Genomic DNA, 18,983 nt, shown 5'->3' with positions numbered 1-18,983 from the left:
CCTTTCTCCTGAATCCCCACCCCAGGCATCTTAATGGAGAGGAGAACACAGCCCAGGCGGCTGGTTACCATTGCGTGAGTGCGCTTGATTCCATTTGCTATGGAAGCCACCAGAGGGCGGTCTTGCACTACAAATGAATACTGTACCTGTACTGTAAAGACCACCCTAAACATCGTCACAATAAAAGTCAAAATACGGACAATGAAAAGTTCTTTAGTATGAAAGTAAATGAAGCAATACAAAGTGGTCCTTAAACAATCTTATTTATTAGTATTTTCTGTGGAATCACACTTTTCTTTGTACATAATACAATCATCACTGAGGAGAATGGAATTAGATTATAAGGGGACGTGCTCAGCAAGACTCCTGCCACAGGGAATTTATTGTATAAAGTGCACAAACATACATTCATTCACTGGAGTATGTGTAAGTAAAGGATATCTATAATTTGATCCCCTCATTTGTATTAATTTCCCCTTCACCACATTTTTTCTGCAGTTTTATTGCTTGTGCACAGACTTCCTAGAGGACAACGTAAAACATACAAACATGTTTGTATCTCCTTGTGTATTCATAACATTCATTATTCTATGATGCAACACTTACCGATAGATGGTGATATTATACGTAACGTCACCTCATAAAATCAGTATTCTGAACAAAATGGTTACATGTCAGTATTTACATATTGCAAAACATTGCAGTCTGTATTTTACACACTTGCAAAGTCTATAGAAAATAAGATGCAACACAAATAATAATAATTAGCCACAAAAAAGTGCCCCCGTGAGACTATCTTTACTATAACCACAGACTAGGAGATAAACCATAGATGGAGCAAGTAAACACAATCTTTGCCTTCCTTAGATCTTTCTCTGAGATGGAAAAAGTCAAGTTGGGTCTGAGTGTGACAGACAACACTTCCACCAGCCAATAACATGTACACAAACTACAAAATAGTCTTTAAATGTACAATTAAGATGAAAATATACATCGCCTATAGGATAACATTCATCACATCTACATATACTGCAAATATACAGGAATATAAATATAATCCTTTTCATAATAGCGCTGCTTTGAATGTTATGAGTTAAGAAAATAAATATATCTGGAACAGAAGCTTAAATGTGCTTGTTTACAATCATCAACTATGCACAAAGCAGTGTGTACAGAAATAAAATAGCTATCTTTACCATTCACACTTGACGTGTTTGTGCTACTTGGTGATGAAAGTAATATGTTTAGATTGGACTATTGCAATTTGTGTGCATTGAATAGGTTTTTGACAAATATTTGTGCTACGGGAACTGACTGTCTACTCTGCAAAGAGCAACCGTCAACAACAAATTAGAGATTAGGCTCAGTAATTTGTTGTGCGTCATCATAGTTGAATTAAAAAGCAGAATAAGTGTTTTGAGAACATGTTTAGTGTGTTTTAGTGCACTGTTAACTGGAAAATACTTTGTGCTTTTTTAGCACAGAGTATATTTAAACATTCACATTTCAAGTGTTTTGCTGTGTGCTTGTAATTCTTTGGTGTATAAAATGGAATTGATGAATTCCTGCTATGATGAAGTGTAATGAATATGATAACACAAATTACATTAGTGTGCATTATATTACAGTAGGTCCCTACGCCAGCATTGAACATGAGCTATATATAGATTGGACGCAGGAGAGTGATATGAAATACTGTAGTTAGTCAAGTAGTGGCCTCTAAGACACTCCATTTAAATATATAAACACCAATCCTCAAATAAATGCGACAAGTTTGTCGTATCTTGACAAACCTCCTCTTGCGTGTGTTTACTCAATCAAAGCTTCATTATAGCAATAAATATTTGAAATAAATTACATTAAGCCTTGAATATAGCAGTAAAGTAAAAACAAGAATAGTAACTGAGTGTGCCGCCTTGTGCCGTGTAATGACGTATTCTTCCGCTGCTGTCAGACTAGTTAGTGTGCCGTTCTGAACTTTGAAATGTTGTTTGGTCCCATTGTAAACAGAGGACTCTAGTACGTAATTAAATGTCCTGTGCCGTATTAGGTGTTGCAGTAAATTACTCAATTTTATTTCCTATAAAGAATTATTTTTGTTATTTTAAAAAAAAAAATTTTTTAAAGGGCCTTTATGACTGAAACTATACAACTGTACCAACAAATTGTTGATGACTAGTTTTGAAATCAAAAGACAAGAATAATAGTTTCGTCAACTACTACATATGACCCTTTGAAATTTTGGTACAGATTTTAGCAAGCATCATGGAAGTTGATATGATTGATTTCGCTTTCGCGGGCCACATAAAATGATGTGACGGGCCAGATCTGGTCCCTCTGCCTCGAGTTTGAAACAGTGAATTTTGTTGTTTTTCCACTAGATGGCAGAATGTTCCATTATCTTCATATAATGTGCTCATTTTAAAAGGACCAAATTTTACACCAAGTGAATTTATGAATACATTTAAGATGCGTGCATCTATTTTGTGTAGCATTTCTGTTTGGTGACGTGCGTTGAGATTATTCAAATTATTATTATTATTATTATTATATTATTCTCATGTAAAATATGTTCTTGAGATTGTTCTAATGTAAAATTTGTGCTTTGGCAATAAAGGTTAGGAAACACTGCTTGGCCACTATTTGAGAAAGTACAGTTAATATGAACATACAGTAGTTTATAATACACAATTAGAGCTTTGCAACTATATACAATACATTTTGATCTGTTCAGCGGTGCTACCACGTACACACACTGACATCACTGCATTGATAAACTTGTCTGTGTTGCAGCACAAAGTCAAGACGGCCTTTTTCCGGGCTCTTTGCTCTGTACTAGTGAGTGGTGCTTCATTAAAGTCCGAGGTTCCTTGTGCTAAGGCAAAGGAAATTACATTGTAAGTGCATGAATTCAGTGATTTGCAGCTAAGTATGTATGTTTTTTTTTTATTTTTGTTTTTTTTAATTAGGGCAGTGGTGGGGATTCTTGCCCCCCTGACAGTCAAAAGTCAGACTCAGGTGTGGTAGGAGTGGTCGGTGACGGTGTGGTCGGGCTGATGGCGGCGTTTTGGTAGCCCGTACCATAGCAGCTTTTTGGAGACAAGGAGTTGGGGTCCAGGGGTTTGTTCCCACCCGGAGCCAGGTAGGCTTTGCGTGCGGGCGCTTCTCCGGGTTTGGCGCCGAGGATGAACCTGGACTCGTCCTGCTCCTCCAGGTTGGAGATGTCCTTCATCATGCTCTTCCGGTAGGAGACGGACAGTTTGTTGGAGCCATCCGACATCAGGTTGAAGTGACGGGCGATGAAGACCATAGGGAGGGGAAGCATGGCCACAACGATGAGGGCAAAGCACATGACTAATGCCCATGGCGGGTAGCTCTGGAAGCGCTCCTGAGCCTACACACACACATGGAGGGGTGAGTCATCGACAGACTGACTACAACTGAAATGTAGAATACGAGTTGAGCTAGTGCTACCCACTAACTTACAGGGGTGTGTAGACTTTTTTTTATTTTTTATTATTATTTTTATTTTAATATATCTATCCACTGTATTGAGCCACATACAAACCAAACTAACCACCCAGTTAATACATGTAAATCATGGTTTTTACCGGCTCAAATTGAGGCAGAGGTGGTATCACCCTGACTGTGATGGGTGACTACCTATAGCAGGTATCGGTATTCACAGCGGTGACTGATACCATTATGGGCCGCCCTCCTGCATCCATTTTACGATAAGGGACTAGAAATTAGAAATTATTTGAATACAGAGTTGACATTAACTCATTCGCTCCCAGCCATTTTCACAGAAGCAATCCCTTTCGCTCTCGGCTGTTTTACTGGATTTTGACTGATTTTGCAAGCCCCAAAGAATATTGTGTTCTATTGCTATAAAAAACATGGATCATTCATCAGGAAAAAAAAAAAAAAAAAGTATATTTCTACCTGTTTCTGTTTTGCAGCAATTAGCATTAGAATATAGCTAAGTTTAATCAATTATCACAAATCTATTTAAAATTGTGAGTAATTGAATTTTTTTGGGGCCCTGGTTGATCTCCTTTGCTCTGCTGTCACCTGCTGGCCGTTTGTGTAATAACTACCATTTCTGCAACTGTTCTTTGCAGTTGAGAGGCTGAATCAAAGCCTTCTGTATGATTTAAAAAAAAAAAACGTATAGATATGTCTTTGGGACACTTAAAACAAAACCAACATCTTTATAAGTTATAGGGAGCAAATTAGTCCATTTTTGCCATTTTTTTTAACTACAATAATTAAAAAGTCATCCACTAGTACATAATCAATTGTAAATATAGTTCAGTGTTGTTGTTAAACACTATTCTGTTTGTTGTATATACTGTATTTTTATGACTTTGGCGATGGCTGGAGCGCGCCACCACTGCCTCGCAACCAGGAAATGGGCGTGCGCAATAGTTGTTTCTTCTTCGGTACGTTGAAGTTTAAAGGAAAGAAAGAAAGAAAACTGTTTCTTCTTTGATTGCTGCTTCAGGTCTTTACGGTGCACTGGAGGTGATATATCGCCTCCATAATGGTGCAACACTGCAACTGCAAAATGAAATATGTTTCTGCCGAGCTCATTCAACACAGCACTCCAGCTGTGTTGAGCGATATTAGTGGCTCAGGCTGGAGGCGGGGAGCAAATTAGGTGGAGGTCGCTGCCTCTAAATTTTGTACACGGGAAAAAACCTGTAAATGCATGTAACAAATCTAACAACTGCACTAGTGTAGCTAACGTGTTGAATGGTAAATATTCAAAATGTCTGACCAGTTCTTGCACCCACGCGTTGTATCCAGGCGGGCTGATGGCCATCTCTATGACAGAAGCAGAGATGAGCACAATGAGGCAGATGGGGGAAACGTACTTCCACAAGTAGAAGTAGATGATGTTAGGCCGGAAACCCAACATGTCCTCCAAATCCTGCATGAATCTGTCGGCAACAGAGGAGCAGAAACATTAAACGGTATATGCAGGGTCCTGCCTCTGTAAACAATCCCCCACTCACCTACCTACACTCATCTGCAGTTGTTGTACCTTTTAGTGCCATAAATCCAAGCCACCGACACATTTTCCAGGATGACCACCACAGTGAGAGGCAGGCCGGCGGAATAGTCGTCGAACATGGTGACGAAGTAATTCCCTGAGCGTTGAACAAACAGCAGGCCGCACAGGAAGGCCACAATACAGCAGCACACTGGGGAAGTGAAGGGGAAAAAAAATAGGTTGGAGAGGACACAATAGGGGACACTTAACGGGACATAACATTCATTAGGCACAGCTGCACAATGTACAAGGGCGGGAATAAAAAATCTTCCTTTACAAAGGGAACATGTTCACTTTTGATGTCCATGGTAATAGTAATTCTTCACAGAAGATAATTTAGCAATAATAAATGTGATAAAAATGTGTTATTTGTGGGGATTGGTGACTAGATGTAATTTACAGCGAACAAAATGGCCTGGAGTCCATGGATTGCTTCATGTTCCAAATACAAATTGCTCTGAATTTGAAAAGAAAAATGTACTGTTCCTGTCACCAATGTCCAACATGACACACTAATGCCACCTAGTGGCAGAAAATTACTTAACTTTTTAACTGTAACTTCATGAATTACTATGCAATTATTGTATCAATGAACTAAAATATACAACCACATTTGTATTTGGTAACCCTATTTGTCCACTTTTATGTTAATAATAGTGTGAAAAGTTTGAAAAACATATTGTACATTTAGAATAGATACTATTGTGAGTTAACTATGGATATCGTGATTAACTACGATTCGAAAATTGTAATCAACTGGCAGCCCTAATATATAAACAATTTATGCAGTACGACGTGGGCAGTAAAATAGTTTTAAGTTGCATTAAATATGGCATTAAAAACCACTAAACTAGATATGATGATACCTGCAGAAACCCTTCAACACTAATGCTAATCGTTAGTATTAAGCTCGCCAACATTAGGAAGTAATGTGGTTGTTAAAATACACAATAAATGATTCTGTTTGTAATTTTCAGCAGTGAAAAGTTAATATTTTGTTCAGAATGAATTTGATAACTTCATTATTTTTCGTGTACAATTAATACCTTTTAAAAAGTAATTTTTCTACTTGCTGTCAACTGATGAGATGACATCACCTGTGCTGAGGAAGTATGTAACGGCCAATCATGGTTCACCTGTTTTCTGGGTTTAGTCAGTAAACTGAGCCATGATTGGTTGATACCTACTTCCTCAGCACAGGTGATATCATCAGTCGACAGCAAGTAGAAAAAAAAACACTTTTTAAAGGGATTAATCGTAAATGAAAAATAATGAAGTTACCACATTAATTATAGACAAAATATGAACTTTTTACTGCTGAAAAATAGCTCAACGAGTCAAGTATATCCCTTTAAAATTCGACTGCTTAATGATAGCTTGTGTCTCAAAAAACTCAGAAGTTGGGTCACTTGTATCTCAAAGCACCATTCGTATCACTGTCAAATAAATGACTTGTTTACCTGTAAAAAGCTCCTTCTGGACCTTGTAGGCGTCGAGGACGGGCGTGGTGATGCCGGTCATGGTGCCGATCATGCTGCCCAATCCGAGGTTGATGAGCATGAAGAAGAACATGACGGACCAGAACGGCGAAGCGGGGAAATGTGTCATGGCCTCCGTGAAGGCGATGAAAGCCAAGCCGGTGCCCTGAACAGCCTGCACAGAGGAGGTCAAAGAGGTTGAGTCAAAGACAGAACCTGCTGTGGAGACACATACTGCTTCTGACTCTTCTGGCTCACTTTGTTGAGCTCGTCCTCCAGGATGCAAGGATCCAGTCCCAACTGGGGGAAGCTGCCCTCTTTTACCGTCTTGATGACCTGATACATCTCGGCATAGTCGGAGGTGGTGAGGTGAGAGAAGTTGACGTGCGGGGGGATCAGATCATGACTCAGCATATTTGAGTTGAGGTATCCCGCAATCTTCTCAGCGTTGCTACATAGACAAAAATGGTATCAACACACGTGCGCAATCTAAAATATAACAGCTGCCTTACTATGAACTCTACTCGCTTCAGTATAGAACCCAGAAGCAAAATACAAGGCATAAATAATATCACAAGAAAAGTCCCTTATAATATGTAATACTGCCAGTTAGAGGATTTTTCTTTGATCGTGCAGGTGTAACCGATGTTGTGATTGACCCTCTGGAGGAGAAAGAAAAAGCTCCCGAACGTACTCGACAACACACTTCTCGTTCATGATGTTGGCCTTGAAGCCCAGTACGGCGAAAACCACCAGCGTGGCCAGGATGGACGTGAGGAAGTTGATGACGGAGACGAGCACAGCATCAAAGTGGCAGTTGTTGTCGATCTTGTTGTAGCTGGAGAAGGCGATGACGCCTCCGAAGCCCAGACCCAAGGCGAAGAACACTTGGGTGGCCGCCTCTCTCCACACCTGAGGCTCCAGCATCTTCTCCAGCTGGAAGACGCAATGTTATCAATCAGCAGTGTTCCATTTAAACTGCGAAAAGGTAAAGGAACTCAAGTTGTCTGGTGAGGTGCCAAAAATAACCAATAGCCGTGTTGTGAAAATCTCCCACGTGCACACCCCAAAAATGTTTTCTTATTCACAAAAATGAACTTAAAAAAACAAAAACAAAACTGTGTGAGACTTTGGTTATCCAACTTAGACTTGATATCCCAAACTGTCATTGTCAGACTTTTTTTTTTTATTAGTGTGAGTGAGTTTCTTTCCAAGAAGTGAGTTTATTTAATTTTTAATTTTTTTTGGGTGAATGCGAATGTTTTGGCAAGAGTAAGAGTTTTGCGGGTGTGAGTGAGAGATTACTTTGTGTGAGATTTAGTGTATGTGTGAGGTTTATAAGTGTATTCGAAAATTTGAATTGCTGGTAGTCAGGAGGATACAAGTGAGTTTTTTTGCGATAATGTGAGATTTTTTTTACATTATATAAGAAGTTTTTTGGTAAATGAGGGATTTTTTGGTACATGTGAGATTTTGTATGAGTGAGGTTTTTCGGTATCAGTCAGTGTTTTGTTTTTTTTTCTTGTGACGTGAATGTGAGAGGATTTGAGGCAAATGTGATAATTTTCGTTGAATGTGAGAGTTTTTCCTAATGTGAGGTTTTCGATGAGTCTGTGGTGCATGTAAGATTTTTCTGGTGACGTTTTCTTCGGTGATTGTAAGAGTTTTCGTGTGATTACAATTTTCTTTACGTGTCTTTTTTATGGTGCACTGAGTTTATTTTTGTGTGTGTGAGAGTTTTTTGCAGCCTATGTGAGAGCTAAATATCATTTATTTAGTTCATATAGTTCCCCCGGGCTCACCTTTGGCGTGAACATGTGAGCGATGCCATCCACGGATCCCTTCAGCATCAAACCTCTGACCAGGAAGCAGAAGAGAACCACGTATGGGAAAAGAGAGCTGAAGTACATCACCTGTGAGCACATTAAACACACAATGTGAGTGTTGCAGCGTTAACAAAGTCCCACACATCTCCTGCTTTGTCCTACCTTCCCAGAAGAGGCGATCCCTTTAATGACGGCGAGGCATACGATGATCCAGGCGGCCAGAAGGGATAAAGTCATTTTGACGTTGAGGCCGCCGCTCTCTGCGATGGTGCTGGTCGTGTTCAGGGTCTGGCGGTACCAGAAGTAAGTGGTGGCTGAACTCTTCTCGCACTCCGGTTCCACGACTGCATTGTGGGAGTGATAAAGACAGATGAAAAGAAATGCTTGGTGGCTCCACTTGATTTTTAGAGTAGTCAGTCAGGGTTACCTGTTTGACATCTATTAAACACGACACAAAAAGGAGAGAAGACACTGAGTTCAGGGCTCCCGAGGAGAGAGGAGAGGAACTGACTGATACAATTCACTCCTGCACTCTCTGAAGATTCCTCTTCTCACCCTCTCTATTTATTTGGTTTTCCACGCCCCTAGTTACATGGGTATTCCAACCTAAAAATTTTTTGACATCTTCATTTTTTGATCCACTGCACACGCTCATTTTCTTTTTCTAATCAGTTCATTATTTGCATAATTTAAAATGAGCAAAAAAATGGCCTTGATAGTTTGACATGAACAAATATTCTGAATATCATACGCAAACATTTAGTAAATACTTTACTTTAATGAATGTAGTTATGATTATTGCTTAAAACAACCTGTGCTACCATTAAAGTAACCATCAAGCTGGGATAATCTGCGGTCAAAATTAATAGTGTGATTAATCTGCGTTAAAACGTGATTAATGCAATAATTTTTGTGACCAATTAATTACTTCACACTTTAACTTTGACAGCGCTAATAAATATTAATATGTGTATATAAAATAGTGTATTTACATTTTTGCAAGAAATCAATAAACCAGTTATTAAATGAGATGAAAACAAAGATTCAGTGCACTGTAATCAATCAAATTAATGCACCAAATATTGTTGGCCTTTTCATAATGTAAATGCATTGATACACTCATCCATAACTAAAATGGAAGGAAAAAAAGTCATCATAGACGTGGTTTCCATTTTAATAATTCCATTGCAAACATTTCAATCAATTGGAGCGTGGTTCAATGAGGATTATTGATTTCTTCATTTGTTTTGAAAATTTCATGTTAAACAGTTTAAAATACGATAGATATTGAAAACGTATTTAAATTTCTTTTTTTTGTTTTGTTTATGGGGTGGTACAGCATTCGAATGGTTAACACTAATCTGCCTCATGGTTCGAGCTTCAGGCTCCTTCCTGTGTGGAATTAGCATCTTCTGATGAAATTGGATGGATGGATGTAGTGTACAGTAGTAACTCACTGGCAAGCGTCCCATTCTTCCTGATAGGACAGTCGCTCCATGGCAGAGGATACTGAAAGGACTGGAAGAAGTAGAAGATACTCCAGCCTATAATCACGTTATAGTAGAGCCCCACAAAACCGCACACCTAGATGGACAGAAAGATAGATAATATGGAAATCTGCTGTAACGTAAATCTGCGTGGAGGCTTAGACCGGGTGTTAGTATTTTGCAGACCCGCGTATTTTTAAACACTATAATAATGATAATAAAAATAATCATCACACTAAGCCATGCACTTAAACAAATATCACCATACGTTGGTATTTCTGCATGCGTCGTCTACGAAAATAGAGCCTGCGCTGCACTGATCTACACCGATGGCACGATGAGGCTCATGTTGCCACCAGTCATGCAAGACATTCTGAGGCTACATCGGGTTGGAGGGAGGCGTGAATAATTAAAGTGCTCTCTTTTCAACTTAGATACACTCAGAGCTATTTTTAGCTCCATCTGCGGCAGCCGTGCGGCTCGACAGAAAGGCTTCCTTTCATTGCCAAATCTGTCAATACCTCCCATGTACTCAGGAGGCGGAGGCAGGTTGTTGCGGTGATTGAGTAACTCCATCATGCATGCATAGTGGTGCGTCCTTGGAATGCTTGTGTGAAGCCTTTTGGACTTTTATACAGTGGTGGCTTAAGATACAAGTTGTATTCGTTCTGTGATCACGCTTGTAACTCATAACACTTGAATCACAAGTCATCTTCCCCCATTGTAATGAATAGAGCACTTTAATCTGTTCCACCACGCCCAAAAATACAAAAAAATTTTGTTAGTATTTTTGAAAAAGGAAATAGCCCATTGTGATAATTTACTTATTTATTTAAGAGAGTAAATCCATAATCAAATAGAACGTGTAGAATTTAAACATTTTGCGCATCATGATTTAATGCTACAAACCAATTAATTTTGCTGGTCTTTCTGGTGTGCCCACCTTGGCCACCGGGTGGCAGTATGATACACTTATGCAGACACCAACGAAGAAGAATAGTAGGCCTGTCCGACAGTATTTACTTATGGCTTTGAGTGTTGTTATTGTGATTGCTTCAAAGTCCGCAACTATTGATGCTAATCGTTAGCATGTCAATGGCGTTTTATATTGTTAGCTTTAAGCAAACAAAAAAAGTTTATTTTTAAGCTAAGCAGACTTTTCTAAGGCATACATGTGTTTGTTTTACATAGACAAGGTGTAATTTTCTTTGTTATATTTTTAGTTTGGCAGTAGACTTAAAGTAGGAGTGGCTAAAAACAGCTTGAAGCCTTTTTTTATTATTATTATTTTTATTTATTTGTATTTATTTTTATTTATTTTATGTTTTAAGAAGAATTACGTATTTGCCAAACTGCTGCTTTACTTCCAATATAGCTTAAGCTAAAGCTAAAGCTAGTGCTCACAAGTCAAAGTAAAAAACTGAAAGAACAGTTGTTCATATCACAAAAAACTTGTAAATCGGGAAAGTCTAAATCTGTGATGGGCTCCGGTTACCCGCAACCCTTATAAAGAAAAGAGGTATGGAAAATAATGGGCAGGCGTGGTTGTATTACCATCAAACTTGACATTCCGATACCGCCGAGACGTGGGCACACGTAGTTCCACACTCCGATACTCCCTCGTCTGATCTTCTGACCCACAGCCAGCTCCAGGAAGAAGAGTGGGATGCCGATGACAAGCAGGAGAATGAAATACGGGACCAGATAAGCGCCTAAAAAAAACAGAGAGGTTTTTTGATCTACGGCGAATAAGACACACGGCATAATAAAGCCGATTTACAGAAGATCTTTTACCCGCACGACAACATGACTGGCAAAAAACAGTGTCTTTCTAAAGCCAGATATATTTACCAAAATCCCCCTCCTCAATTAGTGTGACAATCTCGAGTCTAAATTTGTCCCATTGCAGCTTAATCCTCTCAGATATAATCAGGATGGGGGAAAAATGAAGTCAACATCCGGAATGTCACTACTTATAGCCACCAAACATGAACTGCATCAAAAATAGGAACTGTATGCTCTCATGAAGTGGATGGATGGAGCGGAGATGAAATGATGAATAGAGAGGAAGCAAAAGGAAGAGGAGAATTAGTGACAAGATAAGAGAGGAGGTGAAAAAAGAAATCAGACATAAGCAGATGAAAGCTTAAATAGGGAGGAGGCAATTTGAAGGCATAGGAAGTGAAAGAAAGAGGGAAGAGGGGATGGGAAATAGAGAAGAGGGGAGGTGAAAGGATGGATGGAAGAGTGGGTGAGAGGAGTTGTAGAGGCGAGACTCAAATCTAATCCCATTCACAGATCAAGTGTGAAAATCGCACAGTGTGAATGAAGGACAAATGTGTGACAGACTCCCGGCTGGCGAATGACGCTTAGTCCAGTATGTCAATAAATCCTGCTTAGACGTGACATTAATTGCTTTGGCTGCAGATTGACTGTGCATTAACTAACTTTTTTTTTTAATCATGAATGAAACAAAATAAAAACAGAAATGCTTAATAAAACACACACATGACAAATTGTCCATATAATTTAAAAACTAAAACGAATACCAAAACTTATTCAAAAAATTACACTAAAATTAAGCATAAAAACAAATGAAAACTACAAATCTGCTCTAAAAATAATTACAATTGAATTTAAAGAACAAAATGAAATGAATATTATAACCCTGCTGTGTACGCATCCAGTTACATGCCTCCCAGTATACAATTATCTTTATATTGATTGTTCTTTTCTCTTCATCCAAGTATGGCTTTACACAGCCTGCCCTGCCAGGATTTGAATCGATAGTGCAGCTAAATTTAGACAAGCGGTTTTTATACACACTACAGTCAGCACACTCCAGGCTGCCACAAAATTTCAACTGTACAGTTCATTATTTACGTACAGTATAGTTTTGTGTAATACCAATACAAAATATTCATGTCAGGTGCCGGTATTTTTTTTTTTGTCCACTTGGGAAACGTCTCGTTCTACTTTGGAGTAGGCTTATCTGCCACTTTGAATGTGTGCCACTTTAAAAGGCGGGGCCTCGCCTGAGTAAGCCAATGAGAGTGCTGAGCTGGCTGTTTTGGCTCAGGATAGCGTTGGCTGTTAAGTGGCTAGCAAACTTTTCTTAACACTGCACTTAAATATATAATGATTCTATGAACATTTACTGCGCGTAGATGTTATAGGCCCTTTAAAGTGATTCCAGAAATGTGTTTCTAAACATTTTAATGTTTGATGCGTAAATGAGTGAGGTGGTTATTTACTGGACGACGCTGCACGGCGAGCTAGCGAGTTAGCTCGCAGACCAGTGCTGACATTGTCCAATAAAAACGCTCTTCTTTGTGATATGTCAAATGTAAAAATAGTAAAATACTACAAATAAATCAACAAATCACTTTACAGGGATTTCAAATAAAAACTTAATAAACAAACAGTTGCAATTCAAGCGTATTGAACTTCTAAGCTAAACATAACTGAACAGTACTGGGCAGTGATTCATTTGAATACCACTAGAGGGAGCCCACATACCACATTTTGATCATTACTATCTTAGAGCGTAAAAAAAGTGCAAAAAAACAAATGGGTGAGGTTCGTGTACAGTAAGTTCAATCACAATCCACTCGCATAAGAAGCTAACGTAGCAGTTAACGTCTTCACTCTGTACTCATTCTTGTCAAACATCAAAAACAGATGGACTCAAATAGACAGATGGAGGACCTTGTAGAGGGAAAATGGTGGCCACTTGAATACACAATCCAACTCACCTCCTCCATTCTTTTGGCACAGGTAAGGGAAGCGCCACACGTTTCCCAGGCCCACAGAGAAGCCCACCTGCGCCAGGATGTACTGCAGCTTGCTGTTCCACGCCGGCCGGCCGTCGTTTTCCGGCACCTCTATCTGCGGCGCTTTCTTTCCGGCCACCGCAGCGACGTTCAGCGAGCTGTTCTTGTAGTCCAGCGGCTCCTCGTGCGCCAGCAGGTCAGCCACCGACTCTGTGACGTGCTCATGGCTTTGCTCGCGCTGCGTCACCTTGCTGTTTTTAGGCATCGGGGAGGCCGAGGGTCGGGAGGGGGAGTCGCGGGGTGCAGATGGAGACTGGTGGCAGTTGGAAGAAGTGTTGACTTAAAAAGCTTTTAAGAAGGAGATGGCGCTTTGAGGGAGATGCTGCTTTTGTTCTTCGTTTGGGACTCAGTCCTGCATTTGGAAAACAAAACAAAAAAAAATCATCTAAAAGCTACCAAGCTACCAAAACAGCAAATGATTATTATTATTATTATTATTATTATTATTATTATTGTTGTTGTTGTTGTTATTATTATTATTATTATTTTTCTGATTAGGGGCAGATACCACGAGTTTTACTCTGTCCCCTTTAATTTCTTTTCTTTAAAGAGATACTTTACTTATTTAGCCATTTTTGGGAGTCAAACATTAATATTTTGCCTATAATACATTTGATATTATTTTCATCATTTTTCATGTACAATTAATACTTTTAAAAACACATTTTGCAACTTGCTGTCGACTGAAAATGACATCACAAGGGCTCAGGTAACCAATCACAGCTCAGCTTGTAAATGTCACATGACCAAACCGAGAAAACAGGTGAGCTGTGATTGGTTACCTGAGCCCTTGTGATATCATTTTCAGTCGCCAGCAAGTTGCAAAATGTGTTTTTAAAGGTACTAATTGTACGTGAAAAATAATGAAAGTGTCAAATTAATTATAGACAAAATATGCACTTTTTATTGCTATAATGGGCTAAATAAGTGAAGTATCTCTTTAAAGAATCTATAAAGAATTAAATAAAATTCTTGAATTGAAAAAAAAATGGAATTAAATTTAAAGGGATACTTGACTCATTGAGCCATTTTCAGCAGTAAAAAGTTAACATTTTGTCTACAATTAATGTGGTAGCTTCATTATTTTTCATGTACAATTAGTACCTTTAAAAAGTAATTTTTCTACTTCCTGTCGACTGATGATGACATCACCTGTGCTGAGGAAGTAGGTAACGACCAATCATGGCTCACCTGTTTTCTGGGTTTGGTCAGTAAACTGAGCCATGATTGGTAGACAAAATATTAACTTTTTACTGCTGAAAATTGTTCAATGAGTCAAGTAGCCCTTTAAAGTTAGATTTTTAGGACACGACAGAGACAGAAGAGGAAGGGAGCAGGACGAAATTTAATATTTCACAGTGACCTCTGTGCTTTCAACATGAAGAAACGACAAATCGCCCTGCATTTCATGGCTCTCACAAAAATTCCCAATCCTGCAAATTGCAAATTTAATTTCCCTTTTCTGCGAGCTTAACTTTAGTGACGCTTCCCTCCCACCCCCTGTAAATCCCCTAATCCCCTCAAGCCCGGTAGACATCCCTCCTCGCTCACCCACCCCTCTGATAGGGAGATGCTGCCACATCTCAAACTAATGGACGATGTGAACATGACTTGCTTCTTCACAGACTCCGCCCCCAAAGTCCTAAAGATCATTTCTAGATACAGGAATTGGTGTACTAGCACTTCCTTCTACTCGGATCAATCCTGAAAGTTCATCACACACCACAAGCCCCTTCGTGCTTCATCGACTTGCAATTTTGACTTCCGTTTTAATGCCGTTGTTCATTTGTTTCATCTCAACATCTGCACTCATGACTCGTCTGCATGTCAACATGAGCCTGTGATGTAATAATCCGCAGCCATTCACAAGTCTGCGTAATCCGACATGCATTAACCGAAAAGCCTTCATCCTGTCTTGTCGTTCAATCCCGCGCGACAGCGCACGAGTCGTGTACAGGCTGCAACATCTCAGATGAAAACATCAACTGTGCCATCCAATAATCCACATCATGACCCCCAAGCTGATGGTCTGACGAGTCCCTTTTGTGCACAGTAATGTTGCAGGAAAATGACTTTCAGTGACTTTCCTTTTTAAGAGCGCTATCAACATTTAAATAACCGTATCGGTCATCGTGTCCTGTGAACATCTGACAGATGTTGATCATATTTAGCCTTTTATGGATTGTCATCAGTCACATAGAGAAACTAAACAGAGTGGAACATCCAAATTGTAAGTTCTTAAAGGTGGTCCACCTGTTTTCGGGGTTTGGTCATGTGACGTTTGCAAACTGAGCCGTGATTGGTCGTTACAACATTCAAAGTGCACGTGATGTTATTTTCAGTCGACAACAAGTGGCAGAATCTTCTTAATAATTGTAAAGTTATCATATTAATTCTAGGCAAAATATTAACTTCTTACTGATAAAGGGCAAAATTAGTCCTTGAGAGTCAAAACACTTGTATCTCAAATCATCTTTCCACACTCAAAAATATTTCAAGCCTAAGATTTATGTAATTTTTTTACATAACAAATTGCCATTTACTTTTGTTTTTTAGATATTATATAATATATTATTTTAGCACAAACCTATCAAATAAAATTTATATGATACATATTGATTAGCCTAATGGAGCCTTCTTCTTTTTTTTTTATTAAATAGAGCCTTTTTTTTAATCCTCAGGTTTATGTATTTAGTAATAATAAAGTAAAAGTATAATTATTTTTTTTTATTTTTATGCTTTTGGGACGACTGCAATAGGCATTCAGTTTCATCCCAAAAGTAAAAAAAGAAAAAGAAAACGATGGACAAAAGTGTTTTTCACATAGCAGTATATTTATCGTGTATAGGTAGTCTGATTATTTTACAATTCAAACAATATACTTTATGTATTTTAAATAATCTCATTATTAATTTAGAGTAATTATACTTTATTAATACTCAATACACAAACCTGAGGATTATGCATTTTAAATAGATAGGCTTTATTAAACTAATGAATAAGTATCATAAGTTTTATTTGGTAGGTTCTTGTTAAAATTACCTTAAAAAAAAGTACATGGGAATTTGTCATGTACAAAAATTACATAAATATAAGTTAAGTTTGAAATATTTCTGTGAGTGTACATTGAAATGAATGGTCTGTCAATCCTCCCCAAATAAACTGTTATAATGTGTTTTTAATATTTAAAAGTAAAATCAATCCAAAAACGTTCTTTTACAAAAATGTTGTGTGTGCCCCCACTAGTCTAAACATTATGATTAATATTGTGCTTGTAGAATATGAAGCCAAATCCATCCAATTTTATCCATTCCAGTGGCGGCCATTTCGCCATATCCTGTCGACTGAAAGTGACATCAGAGTTGCTCAGGTAACAACCAATCACGGCTTGCCTGCTTTCTGAGTTTGATCATGTGATGTTTGCAAGCTGAGCCATGATTGGTCGTTACCTGAGCCCAAGCTGAGCCATGATTGGTCGTTACTTGAGTCCTTAGCAACTGTGGTGTCATTTTCAGTCGATAGCAAGTGGCAAAATGGCTGACCCCTGAAATGAATTTTATTAAGTAAAGCTATGTGGTTATCTTCAATACACAATATGAGATTCTCTCTGTTTTCTGCATCTTTCTGTCCGTCTGTCTATTATGTAATCATGTTATGCTCACCTCCCAAGCAAGGTAGAAGGGTGAGGTTTTTTTTTTTTTTTTTTATTCACTGTACATCTTTTGTCTTCTTTTGTGGCAGTTAAAAAACTCAATGAATTTGACTCACCATCAGCAAGCATAAGCTGCACTTCCTCAAACGTTACACTACTTCCATCATGCATCATTAAATGGTGAGTAAGGTTTTATTGTTGCTAGCTTATTTACCGGTATGTTACTTGAGACCACCAAGCAGGAACATATCATTTATATTACCATTACTGTATCCTGTTTGTGATGATTATTTCTTAAATATGAGCAAGTCAGAGGTTAACCAACATCCCAGAACAGCTTGTTCGACCTTGAACGTTACACTGTAACAGATTTGGACTTTTTTTAGGGCACTTTGGAAAGTGCAACAGCCATCAGTTCTGATATTCGGTGTGTGAGTGTTTTTTGTTTTTGTTTTTTGTTTTTTGACAATGACACAAGCCAGTGACACTACTCATCATAAAAAAATCAATAGTCCCTCATTAATAATTCACTTATCATTCTGGTTACGTTCTAGCTCCAGCAAGGTCACAGGCGCACACATATACACCAATTTAGAACATGACTATGGGAAGAGAAGAGACCACACATTTGAACAAAAACTACAAATTCTGCTGAAAGCATCCACCCTGAAAAGTGGCTTTTATCACTCTAAAGTATATTTCTGGTTCATTTTAGCTTGACTAAATAAAACCCCTGATAAGCTACTGCACCTACAGTAGAACATTTAAATGCACAATTACAATTCAACACTTTCCTGTTTTGGAAAAAAAACAAAACATCAACAATAATTTGTTTATCAATTAAAAACACAACTTTTACTTAATGAAATTACTTTAACATGTTTCAAAATTGTGCTGAGGGTGATGAGCGAAGATGAGAAAATCAACACATTACGTCTTACCGTTAGTCTTTTTGCCGGGGTCAAAAATATCCTCGCGTCTGTATTAAACTGCCGAAAGAGAGGAGCGTGGGTTGCACATCCACTGTGTGCGTATCTGAATGGGGCGGGCCGATAACTGAGGAGAGGGGAGGGGGAAGGGGAGAAGGGGGTGGGGCGCAGCCTCGCTCAGGGTGTGACACAGCCGCGCTGTGACGCACGCAACTTACGCGCATCATCCACGCAAATGACAAACGACCACCTGCCATTTCGTTTGCGGTCGGATGGGGACGGTTTGATGCTGAGCGGGAGGAAGTGGTGGGAGTGGGGGGCTGTCAAGGTCACTCCTACTTGAGGATGTGATGGAGTAACGCAGCTTTTGTCTTGTCATGTGATATGATCTGTAAATGAGCATGTGAGACATGGATGCTATAGTGGAGTGACAACATCAACAATATCATATCATAATCAGATTTTTCTACTTCCTCCCACATTACAAAATCATGTTGGATTTATTGCAGACTAAAGATGAAAAAATTGTGATCTTTGATGAACCTAAAGTGCATGTTTTAGAATTTGAGATTCAAACCCAGAATATACTAATTGAGCATATATTTACATTGTTTTTAAATCCGCTCCAAAATTGATATGTGCTAATGTCCTTCATTTGTCATCTATCTTGTCATGGTGCTGTGATATGTAAATCTCCCCGGTGAGTGATCAATCATGTC

At 38.7% G+C, this 18,983-nt stretch overlaps 1 protein-coding gene across 2 annotated transcripts; it reads right to left on the bottom strand.

Moving 5' to 3' along the window:
* Positions 1-244: 244 nt before the first annotated feature.
* LOC144023880 (sodium-dependent neutral amino acid transporter SLC6A17-like) lies at positions 245-18,432 on the bottom strand. Of its 2 annotated transcripts, XM_077529806.1 has the most exons (12): positions 18,277-18,432; positions 13,606-14,035; positions 11,405-11,562; positions 9,821-9,947; positions 8,526-8,707; positions 8,340-8,450; positions 7,232-7,473; positions 6,796-6,988; positions 6,520-6,712; positions 5,051-5,210; positions 4,784-4,946; positions 245-3,394 (listed from the first exon to the last, which is right to left on the bottom strand). In XM_077529806.1, exons 2-12 carry the CDS (start codon positions 13,886-13,888, stop codon positions 3,002-3,004), a joined length of 2,205 nt encoding a protein of 734 aa, XP_077385932.1. In that variant the 5' UTR covers positions 13,889-14,035; positions 18,277-18,432; the 3' UTR covers positions 245-3,001. The 2 variants fall into 2 exon arrangements, with proteins under 2 accessions (XP_077385932.1, XP_077385933.1); XM_077529807.1 differs by lacking the exon at positions 245-3,394 and having other exon boundaries at positions 4,799-4,946; positions 5,026-5,210.
* Positions 18,433-18,983: the final 551 nt, after the last annotated feature.

The sequence above is a fragment of the Festucalex cinctus genome, chromosome 8 (assembly GCF_051991245.1).
Source record: "Festucalex cinctus isolate MCC-2025b chromosome 8, RoL_Fcin_1.0, whole genome shotgun sequence".
Classification (NCBI taxonomy): domain Eukaryota; kingdom Metazoa; phylum Chordata; class Actinopteri; order Syngnathiformes; family Syngnathidae; genus Festucalex; species Festucalex cinctus.
Note: the sequence above shows the minus strand (reverse complement) of the source record. Positions and strands in the feature narration are given on the sequence as shown.

What these genes read in the sequence shown, in the direction of transcription:
- LOC144023880 (XM_077529806.1), bottom strand. Translation starts at nt 13,888, where the DNA reads ATGCCTAAAAACAGCAAGGTGACGCAGCGCGAGCAAAGCCATGAGCAC. An exon ending in GGATCGCCTCTTCTGGGAAG is followed by an intron (nt 8,451 to 8,525) that starts GTAGGACAAAGC and finishes ATGTGCTCACAG; the next exon opens with GTGATGTACTTCAGCTCTCT. An exon ending in CCAGAAGGAGCTTTTTACAG is followed by an intron (nt 5,211 to 6,519) that starts GTAAACAAGTCA and finishes TCACTTCCCCAG; the next exon opens with TGTGCTGCTGTATTGTGGCC.